This window comes from Populus trichocarpa, chromosome 6 (assembly GCF_000002775.5).
Source record: "Populus trichocarpa isolate Nisqually-1 chromosome 6, P.trichocarpa_v4.1, whole genome shotgun sequence".
Taxonomy (NCBI): Eukaryota; Viridiplantae; Streptophyta; class Magnoliopsida; order Malpighiales; family Salicaceae; genus Populus; species Populus trichocarpa.
Genome location: NC_037290.2, coordinates 26,750,967 through 26,777,035, shown reverse-complemented (window position 1 = coordinate 26,777,035; position 26,069 = coordinate 26,750,967). Strand labels below are relative to the sequence as shown.

At 34.7% G+C, this 26,069-nt stretch overlaps 5 protein-coding genes across 5 annotated transcripts; 3 read left to right on the top strand and 2 right to left on the bottom strand.

Annotated features, from left to right (window-relative positions):
- The first annotated feature begins 3,083 nt into the window (after positions 1-3,083).
- On the top strand, positions 3,084-3,879 carry LOC18100772 (calmodulin-like protein 2). Its single transcript, XM_006382121.3, has one exon. It carries the CDS (start codon positions 3,234-3,236, stop codon positions 3,777-3,779), a length of 546 nt encoding a protein of 181 aa, XP_006382183.1. The 5' UTR covers positions 3,084-3,233; the 3' UTR covers positions 3,780-3,879.
- A 1,385-nt stretch (positions 3,880-5,264) lies between these two features.
- Positions 5,265-6,795, bottom strand: LOC18100771 (probable plastid-lipid-associated protein 8, chloroplastic). Its single transcript, XM_006382120.3, has 4 exons — positions 6,525-6,795; positions 6,261-6,384; positions 5,973-6,152; positions 5,265-5,635 (listed from the first exon to the last, which is right to left on the bottom strand). The coding sequence occupies exons 1-4, from the start codon at positions 6,741-6,743 to the stop codon at positions 5,445-5,447; spliced, it is 714 nt and encodes a 237-aa protein (XP_006382182.1). The 5' UTR covers positions 6,744-6,795; the 3' UTR covers positions 5,265-5,444.
- Positions 6,796-7,093: 298 nt separating this feature from the next.
- Positions 7,094-14,738, top strand: LOC18100770 (uncharacterized). Its single transcript, XM_006382118.3, has 5 exons — positions 7,094-7,809; positions 8,536-8,631; positions 9,634-9,693; positions 13,952-14,022; positions 14,330-14,738. The coding sequence occupies exons 1-5, from the start codon at positions 7,445-7,447 to the stop codon at positions 14,365-14,367; spliced, it is 630 nt and encodes a 209-aa protein (XP_006382180.2). The 5' UTR covers positions 7,094-7,444; the 3' UTR covers positions 14,368-14,738.
- A 491-nt stretch (positions 14,739-15,229) lies between these two features.
- LOC18100769 (fasciclin-like arabinogalactan protein 3) lies at positions 15,230-16,273 on the bottom strand. The gene has a single exon (XM_006382117.2). The coding sequence runs from the start codon at positions 16,271-16,273 to the stop codon at positions 15,230-15,232; it is 1,044 nt and encodes a 347-aa protein (XP_006382179.2).
- Positions 16,274-21,552: 5,279 nt separating this feature from the next.
- Positions 21,553-22,374, top strand: LOC18100768 (flowering-promoting factor 1-like protein 2). The gene has a single exon (XM_006382116.3). The coding sequence runs from the start codon at positions 21,710-21,712 to the stop codon at positions 22,046-22,048; it is 339 nt and encodes a 112-aa protein (XP_006382178.1). The 5' UTR covers positions 21,553-21,709; the 3' UTR covers positions 22,049-22,374.
- Positions 22,375-26,069: the final 3,695 nt, after the last annotated feature.

Here is a 26,069-nt window from a genome sequence, read left to right as displayed (position 1 = left end):
ATTATTTTGTACCATTCTTGGAAAATTTATTTTTATGCAACCTCATATTCATGGTTCATATCTAAGAGTAAATTACATGAAATTTTCTTATGAATACAGTGATTTTGGGTATAAGGGAGACTGGGAATATCTGGATTGTTGTAGTTTAATCATGAGCATGTATCTTTGACATTGTATCCGACTGGATTCAGTAATGATCGGTCCAACCCTTTTCTGTTTCGTGAACTGTTCTGTGTAACAGTGGTCGGAAAACGGAAAACTGGATCGGATTTTGCAACATCTAGTCATAAAATAGAAAATTAAGGCCAGTTCTACCTAATTCTATCCTATGCAAAGCCTCGTTTCGGTCTTGCACATTGAGTCATGGAATTATTATGCGTGTCAGGAACTTCATTTACATTTATGCTATACTTGATTTCTGTTTTCGTTAGTCTTTTCCTTTTGATTCTTGATGGACCTTAGCTAGAATCTTGCATCAGCTCTAATCATGACCAGTTTCGATTATCGAGAACTTTTGTACAGTGTTGCTGTAAACAATTTTGCTGCTGAAGAACGGAATTAGGGGAGTTCTAGGATTTACCATATATGTGCCAGAGACAGCGGCACACCAAGCAAGCTTCAACAGTAGTGTACTGGTAAGAAAATTTTCTTCTAGGCAGGAAAATCAAGATCCTTAGTCAAATAAAAAAAATAGTTTAAAAAATACAAAATTAAACTAGAAATTCAAAAATAAAAAGAAAATAATCAAATTAGCTCAAAACAAAATCCTCCGAGTTTAATTTAAAGCCTTTTCTATCTCGATTATTGATAGCCGATTCTAAATAGAATTTTTTTTATGAATTCAAGTATTACCCAACAATTAAATAAAAAATTATAAATATTTTTATTAAATGAATTATTTAGAATTACAAGACCTCTTCTTGGATTCATCATTCTCATTAATATATAAATGAGGGATATTTACATGGTCCAGTTATAGCAGGCCTGCAACTAAATGTTCAGAACCATCATATCGATCCTTCATAATTACCTACATCAAGATTGTTGTTGGCTGTGTCATCCTTGAATTTGATTCTATTAATTAGTTGGATATTCTAATTTGAAGAACGACTGCAGCTTCTCTGTACTTAATTGTTTGGTTAGACTACATGTGATTCTTGGCGTTATGATCATAACATCATGTTTGTCACTGGTTCTATGCTCACATTCTTAACTTGAAATGCTTGCTTCGATGGTGGTAGACCTATAGCTTGGAGATCTTGTTTTATGGAACTTTTGAGGGCTAATACTTCATCATTACCACTAATTTGTCTCCTGCATTTCTGAACCCGTCTTGTGATTCACAGGCTTGGCTTTGTAATTAATGGCTTTTGCCCTTGTTTTATCAACGGAACTACTCTCTCGTACCATGAAAAAGAAGGAAAAAAACATAATTAACATTTTCCTGTGGATCAAAGCATGATGGCAGCATGGCCAACCATATAATAAATAAATAAATATACAGTAGTGACAAACAGAAGAGAATAAACAAAGCAAGAAACAGTGTATTAATGGCAATGCACGTGATTTGAGCAGAAAATGCAAGAAGAAAACATTATTGAACTCTTAAAATATGTAATCAGAGAGTAATAATCTTAACAGTACAGCAACAAAACGCGGTTTCTTCCATCTTTTGTGCCCTCAGAGAGAGTAGGAAAATCATTTCTCACCCAACTGGTGAGATTTGCAGGGCATTTCAAAGTTTTATCAGATATTCAAGGGTGGATTTCCATGACCCTCCAGGCTTCAACGAAGGTGCTGGCACTAGAAAGAATATCATTAGCTTGTACTAGTTGGCATCGTGAGGTAGTAGATTCGTAGTACTTGATGGCTTAAAAATCTTAAATCGTAATTTTGATGAGTTGTTAGCTGGTTTTCATGTCACCTTCAAATCTTATTACTGGGATTTTGAAGTTGAGTGATCAAATCATGTTGGCCCAGTTATGCCTTCAAAACTGAGAAGAAATTGAACCAATAATTTCATGTTCTCGCTACATTTAAGAATTACATCTATTTTATTTTTCTTGAATTAGGCATAACCAACACAAAAAAGACATTAACAAATATAAGTAGTACATAATTCTATTAAATAGGGCCAATATAAAAAAAAACCCAATTATAAGTAATACATAATTACATCAATTAGAATCACCATACAAAAATCTAATTTAAAATTTTATTATGGAATATTTTCTTTTCAAGTAATTTATATCTATAAAAGGTTTAAATTTTTTTAAATAAATCTAAATCTGACCCAAACCAATTAAAAAATCTGAAAATAAAAGAAAAACAATAAAAATCATAAAAAACTAGAAAATTCAAAAAACAAAAAACAATAAAACTAGCTAAAATTATACATTAAGGACCACAACTAACCCCATTGAATAAGACCTTTGAAATTTTTTCGCAAAATTTGTATATGATTGAACAGTTGAATGGAAAGTCATAAGTTTTTTTGTCAGGTCAATCACCCTTGGTGACCCACACCTCTTCTTAGGTACCTAGTTATGGTAAATCTAATATATATATTGATTGATCAGAACCACCTGCTTCATTTCCACCTGTATCATTTCTCTACTTCAACTTAGGCATGCTACTGCGAGTTGTTGCATTTACATTTTGAGGCATGGGAAAAAATCCCAACACATAGTTGAATCTTGGAATGGCATGCACCTCATTTTGAGAAAACGAATGGCTTGATCGGATCTGTCATTTATTTTGCTAATCAAATGTTTAAGAGTTCAGAAAATTCTTGATCTACCTTCTGTTTTTTTAGAGTCAAATTAATTGCCTTTTACCTGTGACTGCATGCACAGAAGACTAACTGAGGTAAGAGGTTGATACACTGAACCAGATTTAATAAATACAGCATGCACGGTGAATGACCGACCAACAATAATGTAAGAGAACATGCCAGCTTTCTCATGTAAGATATTAATCAGATCAAATAGAAAATATTGAACATAAAATGGGAGGGAATATATGATGGCATTGGAGTGAATTTGATCAACACCAAGGGTTTTCTCTAAGAATTCTCACTATATAAGAAATGGACAGTAGAGCAGTGAAGGAAATCAAGTTGTTTATGATTATTTATTTTGCTGCAAAAGCAGTAGAGTTATCAGTCCCTTGACCGCTGTATTTTCTCGGGAATCCTGTGAATTTAGAGTCTGTTAGTAATCTTGTATTCCAATATGATTGGCATAACTGGAGTATGCAGCAGATTAGTGCAAGCACTAGGAGTTTCAGGACCAAGCTCATCAACTTGTCTTCAAACAACTCCAACTTGCAAGCAAGAAAAAGCGCGTCAAGCCGATGAGTTGATGATCCGGGCATTGACTGCTGTGTTTGGAATGGAAAACAATGGGAAAATAAAGAAGGAGAAAGCGCGACGGGTGGTGGAAAAGCTTGGTTTGATATATGTTGAAGCAGGAGGAGAAGAAGACCAGGCTATTTTTGACCTACCAGGTGGTGTAGACGATGAAGAAGTGCCTGTAGAGGAGGTGCTGAATGGATTGGAAGATGGCTCAGATCGCCATCAATTGTTGCAAGAAGCCTTCAAGATTTTCGATGAGAATGGTAATGGATATATCGAAGCAGTGGAGTTGAAGAGAGTGCTGCAATGCTTGGGACTGGACAAAGGCTGGGACATGGAGCAGATCCAGAAGATGTTGAAGGCTGCGGACTTGAATTTCGACGGAATGGTTGATTTTAATGAGTTTGAATTGATGATGGGATAAGATCATAAACATAAAAATTTTGTATTTCAATGTCAATTGTATATTCTTTGATTTCATCATTTTTCCGAATAAAAATGTTGGATTCCTGTTTTATCAGCAATGATTTCTTCGTACTTTCCACTCAACTAAAAGCTCTTCAATTCCAGATGCAGCAATCAGATTAGCAAAACTGAAAGCAATGACTGTTAAGACTAATTGGTCAGTATAGTTCGTATAATAAAATTTGTTAGCGTGGTACTTTTAAGTAGAATCATTAGTTTTTATATACATATTTATTATTCATATAAAAAAAACAGCTGTAAATATTTGTGTAATTATAAGATAATTAGCTTTTTATAATTAGGCCGAAACTATAGTTAATAGTAGCAGATTTTATGGAATGTAAATCAGAATTCTTTCTATTTAATGAAAGAAACTCTCATGAAGGGAAGTCATTCAGCCAAATTAACATAGTATCAGAGCCACACTTTTAAATCTGCATTCCAAAGTCTTGCCTTAGTTTTTCTTAGGTTTTCTTGATTGAGTTTTGGTTGGTCCTAGATGCATAGGGCTCTTGGTTTCTTTGTTTTTTTTTTGGATTTTCTTTGATTCTTGGTTGTCTTTTGGGTTTTGGATTTTTTTTTATTCCTCTTGTTTTGGTTTGTCAAGACAATGACATCAAACAATTCTGATTTGTTTAGTGTTCGATTCACTAGAAAGAATTATTCCACTTGAGAATTTCAGTTTCAAGTATTTGTCACGGGGAAAGAATTATGGGGTCATGTGGATGGTAGTGATCCAGCTCCTACCGATTCTACAAAGTTGCTTCAATGGAAGGTCAAGGATGCTTGGGTAATGTCTTGGATTTTAGGATCTGTTGATCTTCTTATTATTCTTAATCTAAAGCCATATAAAACAGCAAAAACCATGTGAGAGTACCTGAAGAAGGTTTACTATCAAAACAACAATGCTAGACGTTTTCAATTACAAAATGATATCTCTAATTATTCTCAATGCAATCTTTCAATTCAAGATTATTATTCTGGTTTTCAAAATTTATAGGTAGAATATACTGATATTATTTATGCCAAAATACCAGTCGAATCTCTCTCTGTTGTTCAACAGGTCCATGAGCAAAGCAAGCGCGATCAATTTTTAATGAAATTGCGATCTGAATTTGAGATTACTTGCTCAAATTTAATGAACTGAGATCCTTTGCCCTCCTTGAATGTTTGTTTTGAGGAATTACTGTGCGAAAAGAACAACGACTCGTTACATAAGGCAATTTCAAGCAGGACAATTCAGCTGCAGTTGCTTTTGCAGCACAGGGAAAAAGAAAGGGTCGGAATATAGAAAAGTATCAAAACTCCTCCACCAGCATAACCTCTCTCTAAATCTCCACAAAACCTAATGAGTGATGACACAGAAGTCATTCTCAAGCTCTCTCTCCAAGTACTCCATCAAAGAGCTCAAAAACCTCTCTTCCTCATTGATTACTTACCTCAATGATGTTAACTCACAGCTCTTAGGCTGCTGCTATAAACGATTCTTTGTTGGTACATGAAAAAAATCTCATCCCAGTTTTCACAAGCAGCAAAGTAAGCTGGTACAAAAGATTTATTGTCCTCAACACAACGTAGGAATATAGGAAAAACAGAATCTGCAGATATGAACATTTCGTATAGTCTATTTGCGTCTTTGAAAAACAAACAGAGAACCTCTTGAGCCCTTTCCCAACCTGATCTTCTCATCAATATAAGTGATCTTCAACTTAACCTCGCTTTCTCCACCGTACTGGAACTCCAGTGATCCAACCTTCAGTTGAGGTGCCTCAAATATAACTTGAATCCAACTATCATCTAAGGCTTTCAGCCTACCTGCAATATGCACAAACGTTGAATCTAATGTTTTGACAGGATCACGTAGACGATAAGAAACAGTGCATCCCAATGTTGAATCAAGGTGAGACTTAGGCCACAAATTAATAGTATTGTTAGAGAATAATATAAACTATATTTTAGAAACTTATTCAATAACTTAAGTTTTTAAGTTAAGACATTTATTTAATATAGTGCCAAAAAGTTATGCATTCATATCTCACAACTCTGTATAAATCATATCTTAGTCCTCATTAAGAGTTTCATAGCTGGACAATGCCATGTCATATCTTTCAACTCAGTTTTCATTCATGGAGTAAAATGAACATAGACCTACCTTTCAAGGAAACCTCTCCATCAAGGAATCCCAGAGCAGAAAATGACACCTTGTTTTTGACAGTATCAGGAGCTTCAACAGCCTGAATCATTTCCTTTGTTCTAAAAACAAGACGGCCAAACGCACTCCTGTAGCCACCTCCAGGGGAAGTTGGGTTCGAACAATACACCACATCCCACTCTGATCAAAACCAGTTGATTAGTAGTTAAACTAAACCAAACCCTTAACATAATCAAAGATGAACATTTTACATCACCAAATTTCTCTTAGTACAATTATTGAATTTACCTCCAAATATAAGAGGACATCTCACTGGTTCAGCAACACAATATTTCTGCAACTCTTGCGCAACTCGAGTTACTTCTTCTTGTTGTTCTTTAGTTAGCGAAACCCCCCTGTCCGTTTCTGTAACCTAGTTTAAAGTATTACTCAGTTTCAGAGACAACAAACCAGAAAATCATCCCAAACCATTAATTTCTACATGCATATATACACTCTTATAATCAATTACAACTGATAAACACATAAAAAAAAGCATAAATTGTATCATACCTTAGAGAGAATAGAAGCAACCAAATCATCAGGTCGTCCAGTGAGGACTTGAGGGTCAGAGACCGAAACAGAACACAAAATTGGTGGGATTCTGCTCTTTCTACACTGAAATGAAAATGAAACGTCACTGGGATGTTTTGAGTGAGAGATTAGGGACTTTGTTTTGCATAACTCAGGGCCTCTGAAGGAAGATAACAGAGCCAAAGAAGAAGAAGCCATGGGGGAGGGAGAGGCTGAGCCTTGATGGTGTTATATGCTCGTTAGATTTTTCTATTTTTATTGGATGGCTAAGAATTTCGGTGGATTTTGCCATGTTTGCATGGAGATCAAGTTTAGGTTCCACGTGGTGGTTCCTTGTTGGTTTATAATCCGCCACGTAAGTAGATTTTGTTTCTCCTGCGCTATCCACTTCTGTAATAATTAGGCAAGGGTTAACTTGATCAACCCATAACTCAAGCATTAAGATAAATTTATTATAGACAAGGTGGTAGATTTGATTATAAAATCAGATTTTCCATTTGATGCGATCAATCTATTTAATTTTTCACTGTATTTTTCCTCTTTCACTAACAATGCATAACAATATTTTCCATCTAAAATCTTCATTTTCTGAGCTACCAAACACACCCTAACCAACTAACGCACACCTCACGCAACAAGACAAAATCCCTTGCATGCTGGACGGCAAGGAGACCCATAGAATACGGGTGTTTACATATCACGCCTCAACACTTTCTTCCACGTGGCAGAATCTTATCCTTTCAATCTCTCATCACATCTAAACACTATACCAAATCCAATCACACGCCGTTCAAAATCCATCACGCAAACCACCGCACGCTGTTTTCATACACAGTGAGAGGAAGTAGGCGAATTTGTACGGACTCTCCTTTTCTTCTTCTCCTCCTTTCTTCCCAGTGATGGCGCCAAGAAAGAAGGCTGAAGAGACCAAAACGAAGCCGTCGCCGACGCCTGCGACTCGGAGGTCGGCTCGGATGACTAGGAGCGCAGCTAAGCGACTTAATGCGAGGTTGACTGAGTTACCGACCGACGCGAGGAAGAAGAGAAAGCAAGGGAAAGCAGAAGAGAGTAAGAAGAAGGTGAAAATTGAGACTGAGACTGTAACCGCGACTTCCACGGAGGCTCAGGCGGAGGTCAACACGCTGGAGGAGGAGGAAGAAGACGACGAGGACGAGGACGAGGACGAAGCGAACGAGGAGGATGCTAAGGAAGAGAGTACTTGTGCTGGTGATGGAGTCAATAAGACTATTGTGATCGAACATTGGTGAGTGTTTTATTTTTTTATTAGTTAATTTTATATGTTTGGCTTGCGAGAAAGTAGAGGAGAAAACTAAAATGTCATGATAGTGGAGCTAGGGTTTGGTTAGTTGATTTCTGTTTGATTTCTGAGAAAGTGAAAGAAAGTAGAGGAAATTGAGTTGTAATTTCAAGCCCCGGGCTGGTTCTTTCATTCTCTTTGTTTTTTGTTGTGTGTTTTTTTATTGAAATTGGCAGGAGTAAAGTGGCCTTGTTAGTGTTAGAGGATTAGAGATTTTTGTTTCTAGGGTAAGTCGAAGTTGTGATTAGGTATTTGGCTTGAATCAATTTTTACTCTCCCTCTCTAGCTTTGATTGTGTTTGGTTTCCAAGAACTTGGGGGTGGGTTTATTTCGAGTAAGCAAAATTAGATTGGTAACTTGGGTGTTGATGTCTTAGTTCAATCAGTTTTGGTCCTTTTTTGAGGTTTTGATAAATAAGAAATAGGAATATTGTTTGTATTTAGTAAAAATTCTATTTGGCTGCCCAGAAAGGAAAGGATTGAACAGTAAGATCCCATCCAAGGAGATTAATTGGAATTGCTGCTTTTTTTTTTTTTAAATGCGTGTGGTTGTTTACTAGGAAAATGGAAAATGGAGAACTTAGTTCAATCAGCTAAGTTACTTGTGCTAAAAAAATGAGACGTATACTGTATCATGCATTTCCTAATCCATATGGTGTGTTGATTCTTGCAGCAAACAGTGCGATGCATTCAAGACTAGAGCTATGCAGGTGAAAGATGGTTTGTTGAGTGCTTTTCCTGGTACTCGGTGTTGCTTAATCCTGAGAAGGTACTTCTGCTGAATTTTGTAACTTCTTTACAGAGCTAATAGTTGAATATACTCTCAAGATTCTACTTGGTTTGCCAAAGCCAATAAATTCTTTGATGTTTTCAATAATCTAATGCTTTGTGTACACCTCAACCTCACTCACTGAGGGAAAAGGCGGAATGCACCTAGTCTTAAATTTTTGTGGTTGGAGCTTTTCAATTACACAAAATGTTTTGCACTTGGCTCAATTACTTATTTTTTGCTGCTGTAATTGATGTGTATTCTTCGGGATAAAGAAGCAGATTCTTATCTAGTTTTAGAAATTTGTTGTATCATGACCTTTTCAACAATCTAATGCTTTGTGTACTTGGATGAGTATCTAATTGATGTGCTCTTGTAGTCAGTACTCCCTTATGTGGGTGAAAAAGCAGATTCATGGTTAGTTGGCGTGGCTTATTTTATCAAGGGCTTTTACTTATTGCATGATGTAAAGGATCTAATTTTGAGCCATTTCGTATTTTGGCTATTTACCATGTATTATTTGAAATTGCAGTCAAAATCAAAGATTTACAAGCTTAGGTCTAAGACAATAGCGTTTTCTTGGATGTTTATGCTGTTTATTGCATATGTCGAAGACAATTCGACTTCTTGTGAATCCAAACTTTATACAATTCTGCACATACAAAATATACGCATACATGTGTGGATGCAAAAAAGAATCATGGAGATTGACATTGATGTGGTTTATGATATTAACACCAAAAACCTTTGATGCATGCATATGCAAAGATGCTTATCATTATTTTACTAGTCATGGTCAAAGTTGTGTACATTTCCTGGTTGTAACTAAGTGATTCTTGCTGATGTCAGCTGATAAGGTCTTTGATAACATAGAATACAGACAACAAGTCTACTTTGCAGAAGATTATCTGAATATGCTACTGGCATATTGTTTTGTGTTTTAACTTTCCTTTTTCATGCATATTTTCTATTTAGTTGATGTTTTTCTCCGATTGTCAACAGTCTAGAAGGAGATGCTTTGAAATACAGGAGGAGGGCGGGGAGACATTCATCAGTCTACTGGTAAAACACAACACCTTAAATATCTATTAATAGCCAATTTAGTTCTTCCATTCGTGTTGTATAGCTGATGCATTTCATTAGTTTGATTTTGTTTCATCCTCCTAAAACCTTTCGGAAAGGGCTAAATTTATCATGCTTGTAGAGTTTACATATTTTACAAAGATCAAGTGCTAAATGGTTTCTTGGAAAAACTTGGTACTTGGTAGTTCAATTTTAAAATACCTGGAGATAGCTTTGTCATAACCCATTTTTGAGTAATTTATCTTTTTTTTTAAATAAAAAATAATAACAGCAAGAGGACTGACAATGTGGTAAAAGTTGGCCGAAGAAGATCCCAAGTACATACAGAAAAATTGGGTTGAAATTTTGGATAAATTTGGAGCATAATTATACCCTGTTGCACTCAAGATTGGAGAGACAATGCAAATTTAAGGTCAAATTAAATGGTTATTGAACAAATTTACATAAAAATTAAACCTAAGGACATAGTTAGATTTGTAATAGGCCAATTTGATTTGATCATGGGCCAAATGAAAGTTTAATTATGTTTAAGAATTAATCTGGGTCAAATTAAAGGATTTAATTAAGTGCAAGGACTTAATTTTATTTTAAATGAGTTAAATTAATTTTATTAGGGGCTTAATTGGTGAAAAATTAAGTTTGAGAGTCCACTTCTGGCTTAATTAAGAAGATTGGAATTTTAGAAGATCAAATTTAATTTTTACCAAATCAATTGATTTAAATCAGGGGTAAAATCGCAAGAAATAAAGTTTTGAGGTCAATTAAGGGTTGAATTGAATAAATTCACAGCTAAGGATTTTTTTGAAAAAGACGCCGATCTCTCGGGACTCAATTGATTGAGATCAAGGGTGAAATTGAAGAGAATTGAAAGTTTAATGGTTAATTGAGGGTCAATTTGCATAAATGCAAGACCAAGGACCACAATGAAAAAGACGCAGAAATGCAGGGTTGATATTGAAGTTCAACGATGACAAAATTGCATAAAATCAAAAGTTTAAGGTTAATTAGGGGTGCAATTAAAAGAAATCAAAAGCCAAAGGACTAAATTAAACTTTGATTAAATCCTTAAATTAAAACCTTAAAAGCCAAAGCGACACAGTTTTATTTAAATGAAACGATGTGTTTTGATCAAAATAGCTTTGTTTTTTACCCAAAAGTTCCTATTCATCTTTTTTTTTTCTTTTCACCTGAAAAAGTTGTTGGGGTGACTACTTTTCAGGGAGATCTAATGCTTTATCTTTTAATCAAACTAGACAAACCATACAACATCATGATAACTTGACATTTAACTACACCATGGTGTGGTTCTTTCTAGCTGATTGACACCACAACGGTTGTGGCATCAGCCCAAAGAGACCAACTGAGGTAGCCTTTAACTGCCAAAATTTGACAGTTCATGATGACCACTTTCAACCAACGGTTGAGATCCTTCCCGGCTGAATAAAAGGCAAAGATTTGTCCATAATAAAAATAAAATGTCTCTCTTCCACTCCCTATAAATAGGGGTGGATTCCAGACATTGAGCATAAAGAAATTTGAGGGTACAAAATACCTAATTTTCTTCAAAATTTTTGAAAAAAAACCTTATTTAAAAAAAATATAAAAAAACATTTTGTTTTCGTGCATAAGCTGGATTCTAAAAGTTTTTCAATTGTTTTTTCATAAAAAACAAAAACTTGCACATTTGTTTTTTTTTAAAATGTAAAATGGATATCATAATCAATTTATGATTATTTGTTAGGGTTTGATCAAAATATAAAAAAATCCCTCACTAATTATTTTGTTCATTTTATATTTAAAGTGTTAGGATTTAACTGTAGACTTTAGTATTCGGAGGTATAAAACTACACTGCAGAGTATACCATCAGATATTAAAGATACAAAATAATAATAATAATAATAATAAATGCGATGTTAAAATTTAGACTTTAGAGCGGTTATGATTTAACCTAATAAGGTCCTTCACGAAGGGATATTTGCTTTGAACTTTAGAAAAGATCAATGGACAAAAACGTGATCTAGAGAAACAATCAAATAACAATGCAACTTACCTTATGTAATAACTCATTTTTGGGTTATTCTTCTAATTCAATTCTTTTTCTTCAAAAAAAACAAGAAGAAACCTAAAATAGTGTCGTTTTAAACGACATTGTTCTTCTTCTTCCCCTGGATGTGCAACAGGGGAAGAGAAGCTTTTTTTATATATAAAAAATACTGATTTTTCCCGCATTCTCTCTCTTTCTCCCAACTTGACCAAACCCCAACACAACCCATACCTCCCTTACCCTGCCACCATAATGAAACAGGATGGCAAGCCATGCCCCGACCACTTTACCCTGCGCTTGGGTAGGGCAGGGAGACCTTCTCCCCCTGCCTTCTATAAATACAGGGGGAGAACCAGAGAATGGGGGGACAAAAGAGAAGAAGGGTATTGGTTTTTGAGAACCGAGGACGAGAAACAGAGGGTTTTGAGAAGAGAGAGAGATTTAAAAAAAAAAACAGAAACAAAGAGGAGATTTTGGAGAAGTGAAAAATAGAGAGGGGTGGTGGAGATTTTAGAGAGGAGAGTTGAAAAACAAAAGGGGACGATTTGTTTTAAAACAGAGGATGAAACTAGAGAGGAAGAGAAACAGAGACCAAAGAGAGAGAACGAGGGAAAACAAGAGTAAACGAAAACAGATGAGGGGGAGGAAAAAAAAAGAGTCTGGAGTCTCTGCATAGAGAGGAAGAAGAACCATTCCTCGCCGCGAACCATCGCCTACCGCCACAATGCCCTAGCAGCGCTGCCACTAGCAGCGCCGCCACTGCCAGAGAATAAAAGGAGAACATAAAAACGGAGGGAAGGAGAAAAGAAAATAGAAAAAGGCAGAAGGAAAATACAGAGAAAGAGGAAGAACAACCAACAACGTCCTCTTCTAACCACCGCCATTCCTCCTCTTCGCCCACCTCCAGCACCACCGCGAACCACCGCTCGGTCAGCTGTTCCTCTCCCTTCCTCCTCCTCCTCTTTTTCAATCTTTTTCTCCACTGTTCACGTTGCATGTGAACAATGGAGAGTTCTCCACTGTTCTCTGGGCCGGGTAGCGCTGGCCCAGACCAAAATAGCTGGGCTGGGTCCAGCCCATTCAAAAAAAAAAACTCCAAAAAATTCTTTAAAAAATTTGTGATTTTGCCGCATATTTCTCTATCAATTTTGCTTAAATTTGGTTTGTATTTTTATACTATAAAGATACAAATCCAGTGTTAAAATACCTGGTTTTCACCAAAATATTGCAAAAAATTATAAAACGAAAAAAATATTTTTGTCTTAATGCATACTACCAAGTATCTCAAAGATAAAAAACTCATGTTGTATTTTCCTACAACAAAAAAAGCAAATATATGTTTTAGCATGTATTTTGGCTTTAATAACCAGGTTATTAAAGCCATGAGAACTAGACCAATATATCAAAAATACCAAAAAAATATTTTGTTTTCTTTTAGTATCTGAGATTGCGAATTTACACGTAAAATGTATTCCTGATATTAAAAAGGTAGTTTTTTTTTATAGATATTAGAACGATTAAGTTTTTACCTAATAAGATAAAGATCTCCTTACCGAGGAAGACTTTTTTTAAACCCTAGACAAACCAACAATTAGAAAACACGACAATACCTTAGCTTTTATCAGATAATCGAACAATGCAACTTATCTTAGGTAAGGCATATTTGGGGTGCTAATACATTTTCTTTACGCAATCAGTTCTCGTGCCCGATCTCTGAGACCAGTTAGGGTTCCTAGTGACCAAAATACCAGGTAGCGACTCTCATTTTCTCATTCCACGGATAAAAGACAAGAAATACTTGTCTTCCCCATTTCTTGATTACTTCAAACTAATAAAGTGGAAGATTGCCGCGATATTGCACGCGTGCAACATCTTAGATAGGGTGTACTTGAGGTGATGCGTCTTTCCCTTGCACAACTAGCCCGTTACTTAAACTCTTGCATACTATAGATTTCTTAGTAACCATGATATTAGATGGTGACCCCTGCATTCACAATCATAATTTTATGATTATCCCCAAACTCTTTTTAGTACTCTCAGGAGGTAGACCTGCTGTTCTTGCCGCTGTGACAAGCTTAAATAATAAATTGCTTATTGCTTGATGTTAGAGGTCATGAACCAACAAATTTCATGAATAACTTGATCTCTGTAAGCCTAAACGAGTCTAAATCTAACGCACCATTTTCTTGTAGTCTTGAAAAGAGAGAACAATGGTTACATGAACGAAATCTGCATGCAGTATCCACTCTTCTGTCACTGAGGGGTAAAACTTTGCATTATTATATTGCTGTTATATTTGATAATTTTATTTGTAATTTTGGACTAAAAATAGCTGTTTAGTCAGGGAGTCATTGGTGAAATTGTACATAATTTACAGATATGTTATCTCTTGGGACATGGCTCCACATTCAAGAAGCATTTACATAATGTTTGAATTTACAAGATCAGTCAAGAGTTGCTTCCTCTATTTATTTCAAAAATTTCTCTGACATACTTTACTAAACGTTGCCAATATCCTCTGCTAGTGCTTGAAATGGTCTCTTTTTTGCTTCATCTTTCAACTATTGCAGAACATGAAAAGACCGTTTCCACCTCTGAAGGGACTTGACATGGATAAAGTCATCTCAAATATAATCGACAGGGTCAAAAGCTCAACCAATGCATCTGATTGAATTTGGTTGGAGTCTAAAGAGTGTTTTTGGGGGGTTTGATCAAAAGTTAACCTAGTTAATTTGGTTCAATGATCCAAACCTGAGTACTGATCATAGCTGTTGATTTTGCATTTCCAAATTTTTCTGTTCTGATTCTGGTTAGGAGCCTTACAGTCATTTTGGATTATTTCTTACAAGTTCATATGACGAGCCAACATGGAAGAGCGAATTCATGTTACTGTAGTTCTTCCATGTTTTAATACAGCCATTGAATTAGGGAAAGTTGTGATGCGCTTATAAATCTAACCCTTCATGTTCTTTGTTTCAATGTTTAATCTTGTCTTGATTATTGAGCTTGATTTTACATTTTCTTTTATTAATTTGATTTGATTTGATATGATTTTCTTATTCTCATTTAAGTATTCATATTTCCTAATTTGATTGTTACCATTCAAATACTTCTCCAGATCTTTTCTTTTCTCTCAAATTGCAGCCAAATCTCGGCAGCATGAAAGAAAGTGAAGAACAAACCTGGGATTATGCATGATGAAAAATCAAGGGATGTTGATAAATCATATAAAATATACTGTGGAAAAATTTCAATTTGCAATCTATCAGTAAATATCAGATTAATCAAATTATGTTTGCCCCTGATTAGGGTTCAAGCTTCATTTCGAACAGTGATCAGGGGTGGATACAATCAAAGGAAATACAAAAAAAATAATAAATTGATTCTTGTGCTAGCCTCGTACTATCCAGTTCCCATTCACTCCATTTTTTTACCCGGTTTTTGTTCTGCCTTGTTCTATTGCTTGCCTTTTAAAAACCCATTATGCAGGCAAACAATCCGATAACCACGGTTGCACCAGCAACATGCATACGTGAAGAAGCAGCTTTTGCAGGTGCTACAGCTGGTGCTTCCTCAGCCACTTCTGTATCAGCCTCTGGGGACTCTGCGGGCACATCAGCTACTGGGCCACCAGCAGCCACTGGCCCATCAGCAGCCACTGGCCCCTCGGCTGGTGCTTTAGTTGGTGTAGATGGTCCCTCCTTGGATGGTGCAGGAGCCTTGGAAGGAGATTTGGCAGGGGATTTGGCTGGAGTCTTGGCAGTTGGAGGTGCAGCTGGTGGCGTTTTAGTGCTTGGAGCTGGAGCAGGTGCCTTCTTGGGAACGGCAGCAGTACCAGGTGGTGGTGGTGGAGCCATGTTCTCAATCCCTGGAGTCTCAATAGGTTCGCTGACTTGTAGCACCGAGATGTTGTAAGGCTGCGAGTAGATGGATTTCACAAGTGATGCAACGAGAGGAGCACCTTTCATTGCTGAACCGAATTTGATTCCCTCAGCAGTTCTGCTAATATTCAGGAAACCTTGTCGATTATCTGCAACACCACTAGCTTGGTACAAGGTGGTAACGATAGTGCTGGCCTTTTGAAGTTTCGAAAGCTTTATTTGATCATAGTAATCAAGGATTACATGTGCACTCAAGATCCTCTTTGCAATGTCTAAGGGTCTGCCAGAGAGTCCATCGATTGATCCGTTATCAAGCACAAGGACAGTGATGGTTTGGCGGCTGTTCATTTCCTGGGCGAGCCCGCTCTGGCTGAGGAGATCATTAAAGTTAGCAAACTCAGGGTACTGTGCAAGGATCTTGGTGCTGTTGAAGGCTGTGGAAGTTGAGATTAAGCACAAGAATGCAATGAAGAGGAGAGAAGAAGCCTTGGAATCCATCTTTGCCAAAAAGATGAAGCCAAAGCCTTCCTTATTATTATCACTTCCCTTGTGTTTGAATTCAAAGCTGATAATGCAGAGGCCTTTATATGCATGTAGAGATGTTGACCAGAAATGAGTGGCTGGGCTATTCATGGTCGAGAATGAATTTCTCAATCTACAGATCAGGATGAGAGGTCTTGTTATGTAGGGGATGAACAAAAGAGTGGATAACTTTCTGTAGTTTGACAATGTCTTAAGCCAGCAATAGCAATGACAATATTGGTGGATCATACTGACATTTCTATCCTAATTAAGGAGTTGAACAGAAGAGGAGCAAATTGTGGAACAGACATGGAATGCAGCAAAATTTAGGTCTAATAGGCAAAGAAGACATCCATCAAGCTTGAATATGTTTACGTCTTTTTCATATTAGATTTATATATTCTAAAATACTAATCAAATGAATGTTGTGTAGCTGGATGACAATGAATTGGTCATTAATCATGCATGAGGGAGGCTTTGTCTCTAAATTAGAAATTAGTCAGAGTTGAAAGTGAAATAAGAGTGAAATGATCACTTATTGTTGTCATGAGGTAGCATTCTTAAGCATTTAATTTCTCATGCTCAACTTCAGTAAATCTCATTTTCATCTTCAAGTTGTTGAAAAATTAATTACACCAAAGATATATAGAGAACAAGTTGTTGAAATGATCACTTGTTTTCTATCTTTTAAACTCTCCCAACATTCCCTTGAGCTAGATTTCTTCATGTACTTAATTCCTACAAATTCAATTTATACCTCAATATCATCTAATGGCCTTCAACTTGAGTCCTATTCCCTTATTCTTGCTTTAATACATTGATTGTGGCCCTTCTCTACAATTCTTCAATAGTGTCTTTGCATGAGCAATTAATAAGTAAATGGGTCACTATAAAAGGAGAAAGGAAGAAGGGAAGGGCCTCTACATATTGTTTTCCGCAAGATTACTTTGCTTAATTAAGTCATTAAGTTAATGATAAAGACATGGGTGGTCGGTTACATATACCTCAAAGGACCAATCAATCTGATTTCCTTGCAAAACATTTATGTTAGAACTAAATGGAAGCATGTAATTAGGTACATATCCCTTCAAGTGAGTCTCCAAACTCTCCTTCTTTTGCTTTCTCTATTTAAATTCATCAATATTCTGTATACTCGTATCATAGCTGCACAAATTACATCTCATCAATATTTTAAATTAAACTTAATTTGACCGGCAAATTCAATCAATAACTTGTTAGTTTAGAGCTTGAACTAAAACATAATTTTTTTTCTCAAATCAAATCAAGGTGGATATTAATTTGATCAACTCTGAATAAGTTAATAAATTAACTTGTAATCTAGTTAATATAAACAAATTAACTCGGCTGTTTGAGACACGATCAAGTATATTTTAATGATTTTTTAATTAAATTTTATCCAAAATAATATTGTTTTAGAATTGATTAAGCAATTTTATATCTTGGATTTTGAGTGGGTCGGACCACGACCGCGAATCGAATGTGATAACCATAATCACGTACATGACTATTAAATCATGAAACTTTTTATAAAAGGAGAGAAAAGAATGAAAGCTAGATGAGCAACAGACTCATTAAGACATTTCTGTTAGTTACCACCAATCCAAATTCGATGTCTCTTGTGCAATTTTAACATATGAGAACATGCTGGAGTTATCCCAACTATAATATAAGACGATTAGAGTCTCGTGATTGGTACTATATATATATATATATATATATATATGACAACTAAATAATATGATACATGCAGCAACACTATACAAACAGTTTTCATAGAGATTATGTGCTATTTCCCTAATGTTTTAAAAATAGAAAAAAACCACATTGACATTAAACAATCCATGCATTAATTAATTATAATCGAGAAAATACATGAAGCGAAATCCACAGACCGAACTGGAAACAATTTGTTCGAAAACATAACAGCTTTCGGTTTTGAAGATCAGCATGACATATAAAAGGTGATATATACTCTTTAGCTTTGTTTTGATTCTCATTGGGGATTGGATAAAGGCAAAGCCTATTGATAAGGTTCATGGAAGTGGTGAGATTGTCCCACCCATCCAAACCAAATCCCCTTTGTAGCTAGAAAATAAGGATTAAAAGGAGGCTGAAATATGATAGGATAAAAAAGAAATAGGAAAATCTTTTGACGATCGGTTTTTGTTGCCCTCCAAGATTCTAGCAAATGCACAAGCAGACAAATAAATGATTGGGATCCTACTTGGATATGGGAAAGTGATGTATCTTACTGACAACTAAGCTCCTTCCTTTACAAATTATTCCTTGTCCCTTATCCCCTATTTTTTGCTGGGTTTGCACCCTACAAGACTTCCAGGGGTCAATCATATGTATATCAGTAATGTTTAGATCAACGTGCGTTGATCATCTGCTGACTCATCCAACCAAGATCTTGCCCAGGTTTCATGTTAAATTACAATAAATTCAATAAGAGTTATCCAGTTAAATATGATTGATATAATAAGTTAACTATCGATTTAATCAATTTTATTAAACTTAAATGAAACCCAGTTTAATTTTTATTAAAAATTTTTAAATAATATTATTTTTTAAAAAATATTATTTTAATTTAACCGGGGTGATTCGTTAACTTGACTAGAATATGTTTTATAACTATAATTTAGAGTACTTTTAGTTTTCATATGATACTAAGTTCTTTTCTATATCATTTTTAAACAAACCATCCATATATAGGTCCTTAGACACGCAATATGGAATTATAGACGTATGATGATTCTCTCATACTCTTTTGCTTCCTGGAGTGCTTCTTTGAAGTATAACAGCTGTGCTTGGAAGCATCTAAAACTATAAAGTCATCTGTGGTGCTACAATATTGTTGAGAGTCTATCCAGATTTTCATGAAAAATGGAATCCCCATTTCTCCCTCCTTTTCTTCTGAAGTTGACATCTCTTTATCCATTTCCAATATATATATATATATATATATATATATATGACTTTGTGGTATGCCTAAAGAGGAACAAGAGCAGCAGCAAAGATAGACCTTCTTCTCAACTCTCAAGGGTTTGGATTGTTAAAGGCATGCAAAAAGTTTCAATAAATTCACAATGGAATCGCTGTTCAACTTTATGGTTAGAAGGTTTGAGATCGAGTTCAGGACCACAGTATCCCCTGCACGCTGATTCAAAGGCTTCATGAAAACACAGTCCAAGGCTGCAATATTGTTTGTCATCCTCTTTTTTTTCTTCTTCCTTCTTTTAATAGGTAGTGACTGATGATCATGAGAAAAGCCAGTATGTAGATTGGTCCATTTTTGCAATTTTCTTGAAAATTTCCTATATATTGTCAAATATTTATTTTAACTTTGAAAATTTAAACAGTTAATTAACAATCTGCTAAAATAATTTCATATTACTCTTTGATAATCTACACGTAGATTATTGCTATATTTACATAACAATTTATTGATGCTGGGAAAGTATGCTACACTGTATACAATTTATAAGAAAAGAGTTCATAAATTTATCAATGGGAAAGGCAGTCCACGTAGAAATGCTGTGAATATTCTTTATAAGAAAATATCTGTGAAGCAGTAATAACTATGGATAAATATCCAACGTTGACTTCCTCCATCGACCAATAGATTTTGACAAGACTGTCCGGGGGTTTAAACAGTCATGTTCATGGACCATCTGAGCCCATGTGACCATCATGTGGGCAACATATCAATTGTATACAGTGTAGCATACATGCATGTTCTTATGAGCAGGGATAAAATTAACATGCATGATAAATATGTTACTGAAAACCTATGTAATAATGTGTGGTGGTGGTCCTTTCGATTAATGATTTGACTATGATATTGCAAGAACATGGGAGAAAACCTGTCATAAAGCTAATTATATGCAACAGCAAATATTTAAATCAACTTAACCTATAAGCTAAAAGCATTTAGATACTCAGAATTTTGACCTAGCTAGGAAGAGTCTTTTCAAAACGAGGCCTGTCATGTTAATTAACAGCAGACAATGTATAGCAAGGTCAATGACAAAAATATGATGGGAACAAAAGCTGTGGGAACAAAAGTTATGGTGATTATCATGATTGCTATGTTGTCGTGACAAACATGTGTAGTTTGTCTAGAAAAGCTATCTCTCTACTCAAGCAGCAATACCGAGCAAAGTTATTAATTTCTCGGTTAAAAACCTAAATTGTGGGTTGGATATTGGGTTACTTTATATTAATCCTGTTTAATATCTCAAAACCATATCATTTAAGATGTTGTTTTGAGAAAAACAAAACAAAATTTGATTTTAATTAGATCTATTAATTAGGTTTGTAGATTGACCGGTCAAAATAACCAGCAGGCCACATAAAATTAAATTCTACAATTTATTTAATTAAAAAATCAATATGAAATAGAGATAAATCCAAGTCCATTAACCCACAAATTGAATTGAGTTGAGTTTAATTACATTTTAATGATTATATACAACAAGACCAACACAGCCAATTTTAAGTGGAATATATAATCATATGGCTTCGATCAATCGCTAGCTATTACTGTCTTGTAATTCGAAGAGTTTGATGTGATGGTTAAAGGAGTTGGATTCATCAAATTTCATTCTAGCTCTTAAGAAGTAAAATATTTATAAATCTTTTAATTGCATCATAAATCTTACCTATTTTTTTTACCAAATTAAAGACATGGATTTAATTATTTTTTATATTAGAAAAGCTATTAATTAATTCGGATACATTATTAAATCATATTGAAAACATTTGTCGATCCCTTAATGAAACTCAAGCTAATCAAACATGTATAATTAATTTTACAGATTCAGTTCAATTTTTCTGGTGGCTACAGCTAGCCAGGCTTTAATTTGTTTCCAGAAATTAATTATGAAAAATAGAGAATTGACAACAAAAGGACTAAAACCACCTTTAGGGTTTCAATCTTTCTCCAATGATGAGTAGTAACCAACAAAGAGAAGCTCCCAAATTACAATGCCACTCTCAGTTGCCTAACCCACCAGCAAGATTTTCTCACCAATCTCTCACACTCTCTTCACGTGGACATCTCGTGATACAAGTGGGTGCAGAAATCTTTTGCTGATTGACTTTCTACAATTTTTATGATTTCTTGCAAAGTAGTCCGTCCTCGTGGAAATCAGTAGATTCTCTGTTCTAAAGAAAGCCAAAGCTTACACGACCTCCATATATAGATTCTGCTAAACCAACCCCACGGATGGTATATGTGCCCTAAATCACACCCTACGGGAATCCTTGTATCCTCTTATTTAATGCCATAAGGACCCACTATATCTAGATTCTATATCCACAAAGCCACATCATAAACCCTCCCCACTCCTAGAGTATTTTCCTCTTGTTTTTTCTGCCCCATGACACAGATAAATACCCCCCCTCCTATTCCCTTCTTCACTCACCAACCAACTCTAGCAAGCTACTGCTTTCTTCTTCGATAAAACCCTAGCCACAACCAAGCATTTTACAGCAACAAAAAGACTAATAATATTCCCAAAAATGTCAGGAGTTTGGGTTTTCAAAAACAACGGTGTAATTCGCCTCGTGGAGAACCCTGCGGCTGAATCTAATGGAATGAATGGAGGTGGTTCAAGGAGAAAGGTATTGGTGCACTTGCCATCAGGCCAAGTGGTAACTTCATACTCTTCCCTTGAACAAATCTTGAAAGAGCTAGGGTGGGAGAGGTATTATGGGGGTGACCCTGACCTCTTCCAATTCCACAAACACTCTTCCATTGATCTAATCTCTCTTCCTAGAGACTTCTCCAAGTTCAACTCTGTCTACATGTATGATATTGTCATTAAGAACCCTAACATGTTCCATGTTAGAGATATGTAAGCGTGCTCTACATCTCTAGCTAGAGCTTAATTTCTTCATGCAGTTGTGTCTAGCCCTCTACCCTTCTCTTTGTATCATATAGTGTGTGCTTTCCCAGGTTTATTTTCCCTAGCTAGCTAGGACATTGTTCTCCTTTTCACATTTGGTGTGCTTCCTCGTCCTCCTCCCCTTTAATCTCCCAGTGTGTAGGAATAATTCGAACTAGTTTCAGGTTGTTCCCTTGTTTGATATGTACTAAAATAAGCTTAAAACCTCATGTTCGGGTTTTCTATTGGAAATTTGTAATGCTGTGTTTTCTAATAATTAAGATCATGAGTTGACTTTTCTTTCATAGAAATTGATTGCCATCTATGTTGTCAATCCAGCTTGTTGCCATTGCTAGCAAGTGGCCTAGCTCGATATTGTTTTTTCATCTTGGAAAAAAAGAAAAGAGAACAGAATTTATGATCCCTTAAGAATGTCGTCGTTGCTCTTGCCACTACATCTTTTCCATATGCAGGCATTTGGCCATCCTGCTATGAACATATGTTCTTATGTATGCAGCAGGTAAAAGCAGAAACAAAGACGATACAAGGGAAGCTAGGATTATGTTTTTTCCGATCTTCTGGTACAAGAATGTCAATTCTCATCAGGACTTCACTTTGTTCTTTCAAGATGATTTTTTCTTGGGTCATATTTACTGTTGTGTTGTTACTAAATCTCTTTCCCAGTTTTTTAAACAACTGGACTCGTCCAAGCCATTGAATCCTTGGCTGTAAAACTCTAGGCAATTGTGAAAAATCACTTGAACAAGGGAACAATTAACTAACAGAAAGTCATAGGGGCCATGAGAATCCACCAGGTTTACAAACTCGTACAAAAAGATTCCAGCAGAGTGGTTCAATTGGCAAAACAGTGAGTTGGGAACTTGGTTGATGCTAGTTCGAATTATGGCTTTGCCAAATGAGGACATAACCCTAAATTTTGGGATATGGCAACCCAATTGATCGAATTGGAGGCTGTCTCTATATAAGAGAGAGTGGCAATATGAGTTTGATGGTGTGAGGCATATTAATTTCTATTGGTTACTAGCTAAGCAACAAGGTTTGTGAAAGAGAAGGGGGATTGACAATGGCTTTGTCTAAAACTTTTTAGCCATGACCCCTTTTACTTGAGTTATAATTGATCATGACAACACAAGGGGAAAAAAAATATAGATAAGGCTAAAACATGTCAAAAATGAGTGAAAAAAAAATTAAACTCTTAATAAAATAATACTACATCTGCCTTAAACTAATTATAATTATTAATTTGGCTTAATCCCTAATTAATATTTTGAGGGTTTCAAGTTTTTTTTTTTTTTTGGATAATGATAGAAAGAAAGGGTTTCAAGTTTTCATTATCAGAGATTATGGATCGATCATGGTAGATGTGATAATGTCCTTTTGTAATATGCATGTTAATATATAATATATAATATATAATTAATTACGAGTCTATTGTGTTGCCATCCTCTTGGATGATCGATGTGGAGTTATGTATGAAAAATTGATTCAAGCATTTCTAAGTTTAAGATACCATATATATACATTAATTAGAAGTTGTAACAATTTTCAAATTTCTAAATATTTTGAGTTATACTTTCTTACTAAATTTGCATTTCCTACAAGAGAGAAATTTCATAGAAAAACACTAGTTAAATCAATTAATATTGTGCCTGTATAACCTTTATTGATATATTAGAGAAGATCTTAACATTAATATTTCAGTCTCTCTTGTAACTAGATTTTTTTAAAAAGAAAAGCAATAAATATATAGCAATCGATTAATTATTTTCAGTTTCATCCATTACTAAACCCCCTATCTCATGAATTAAAGTTCTAATAAAAAATTCAAAAATATTGAACTCAATTATTTTTTTCATTTTCAAAACCCTAATCTGATCAAAACATGTATGCTAATTATTCTATATAAAATCATTTCGTGCTGAAAAGAAAATGAATCAAGATAATAATTTCTCTTTAATTCGATAAATATTAACTTAAACCACCCTAAATAAATAAAAAAAATGAAGCTTCCACTAATATTTAGAAATAAAAGATGGTATTTTGGGTTGAAAATAGATATTAATATTTCTTATAATCATTATGGGTAGAGAAGAAAAGGGAGACTAACAAAGAGAGTGTTTTTGGCCAATCAAATTTGTGTTTATCCTTTGATGAGTATTTAGCTAAGAGGAGAGGAGATCACGAGGTCCCCCCCAAGAAGTGGGAACTGGATGATCGACGGGGTTTCACGTGAAGTACATCACGACAGGTGCCTCACAAGTCATGCCACGTGTCCAAATCAGATGTGGGGGGTGAAGAGTGTGGTCATGCACGTGGCACATCACTCAAAAGACAGTACCTTCATGTCTCTTTGCTGTTTTCAATTACAGTCGAAGGAAAATGCCTCTCTCTCTCTCATCTGAGTTTTTAGGTAGCCTTGTGGGTTGTGACCACAATGGCTTTACCTTAAATTTACATCCTATGAGAATGAAAGTAAGAATTGACCTCCACATGCATTTTCAATTTAATTTTGTCATCCTATGAGTTCTGTCTCCACATCCCAATTAATGATCAAGGGTTATCATTGTAATTGTAATTACTTATATTGATGTGAATAAAATTATTAAATCAATCAGGGTTATCATTATAATTGTAATTACTTACATAGATGTTGTTAATAAAATTATTAAACTCGGCTCATCTCACAACTCGGTTTAAAATTTAGATTATAGATTGATCTGGTTAATTGATTTAAATTTATATATAAAAAATAACGCGTCTCAAGATTTGTTTTTTTAAAATATAAATAGTAATATATTTTAATTGTAAGTTAATCTCTTGAGCTGAATAAATTTAACTAAATTAATTTTCATTCTGTTTAATTAAAACTAAGTTTTAAAATAACAAATCATTGAAAGGTAGATTTAATAATTGGGTTTGACTCCACTTAGTTTCAAAATTACATGATAAGAAAAAGTTAAGAAAAGGACACACGGAAACAAAAGGAATAATTCTCAAATTTGAAGGGAGACATCTTCATGTGCTAGGACACATGTTTTGTTGAAATGTTCTTGGTTTCAACGTCTCAAAGTCATGACTCTTTAACCCTAAATCAAGCTATTAAACTTCGCTTGACTGTCTCCATGTTTTTTTCTTTTAAAAAAAATTAATTAATTTAAAATTAATCTAATTTGATATATGTAGCAGCTTAATATACAACTCTATTGATCAAATCAAACTTGATTTAATTTTTTAAAAAACAAAAAACACTCTTAAAAACAATGTTGTCTTGATTTTTTTTTTTTAAAAAATAAAACCATGCTGTTTTAAATTGAATTGAGTTGTGCTTAATTCACTATTTTATACAAAAATCCTGAACTTAGCAAGTGAACAGATTGTAAAGTTCTAATGGGCAGAAACATCTGGTGTCCATTACAATTTAGAAGAAGGGTTATATAGTTTGTAGAACGAGCTCAGGCCAGATTAACACTTAGAGCCCAGATAATGGTCCAAGCTTCATCTACATTTTTTTGCGCAAAAGGCCCACATATATAGTTACATCAGCCCAACCCAAATCCATGGCAGAGATTTAATCCAGAAAGTTTTGGAGTTTTTTCACTTGATTAAAAAAATTCATGGAATTTTTTTTTTCAGGAAATGTATTCTTGGAATTTTTATGGAATTTCGTTCTTTACTCGGAGAAATAACCTATGATCCTATCATTTACCCTCTCAGTTGGCTTCATAATTGTTTTTTTTTTTTAATTTTGATGTGATTTTCTTGATTTACTAGCTAGTACTGTCCTTGTGTTTGAGGAGTGATGTTTCTAAAAAAAAAAAACTTTTATATTTTAAAAAACTAGAAATATAAATATGTATTTTCAGTAATTTTAGTTAATTTTAATCATTTCATTATTTTTTTTATTTTTGTTTAAACTTTGTGTGTAAAAAAATCTTGAAAATCATGAAAAACATATATAAAAATAATTATTATTA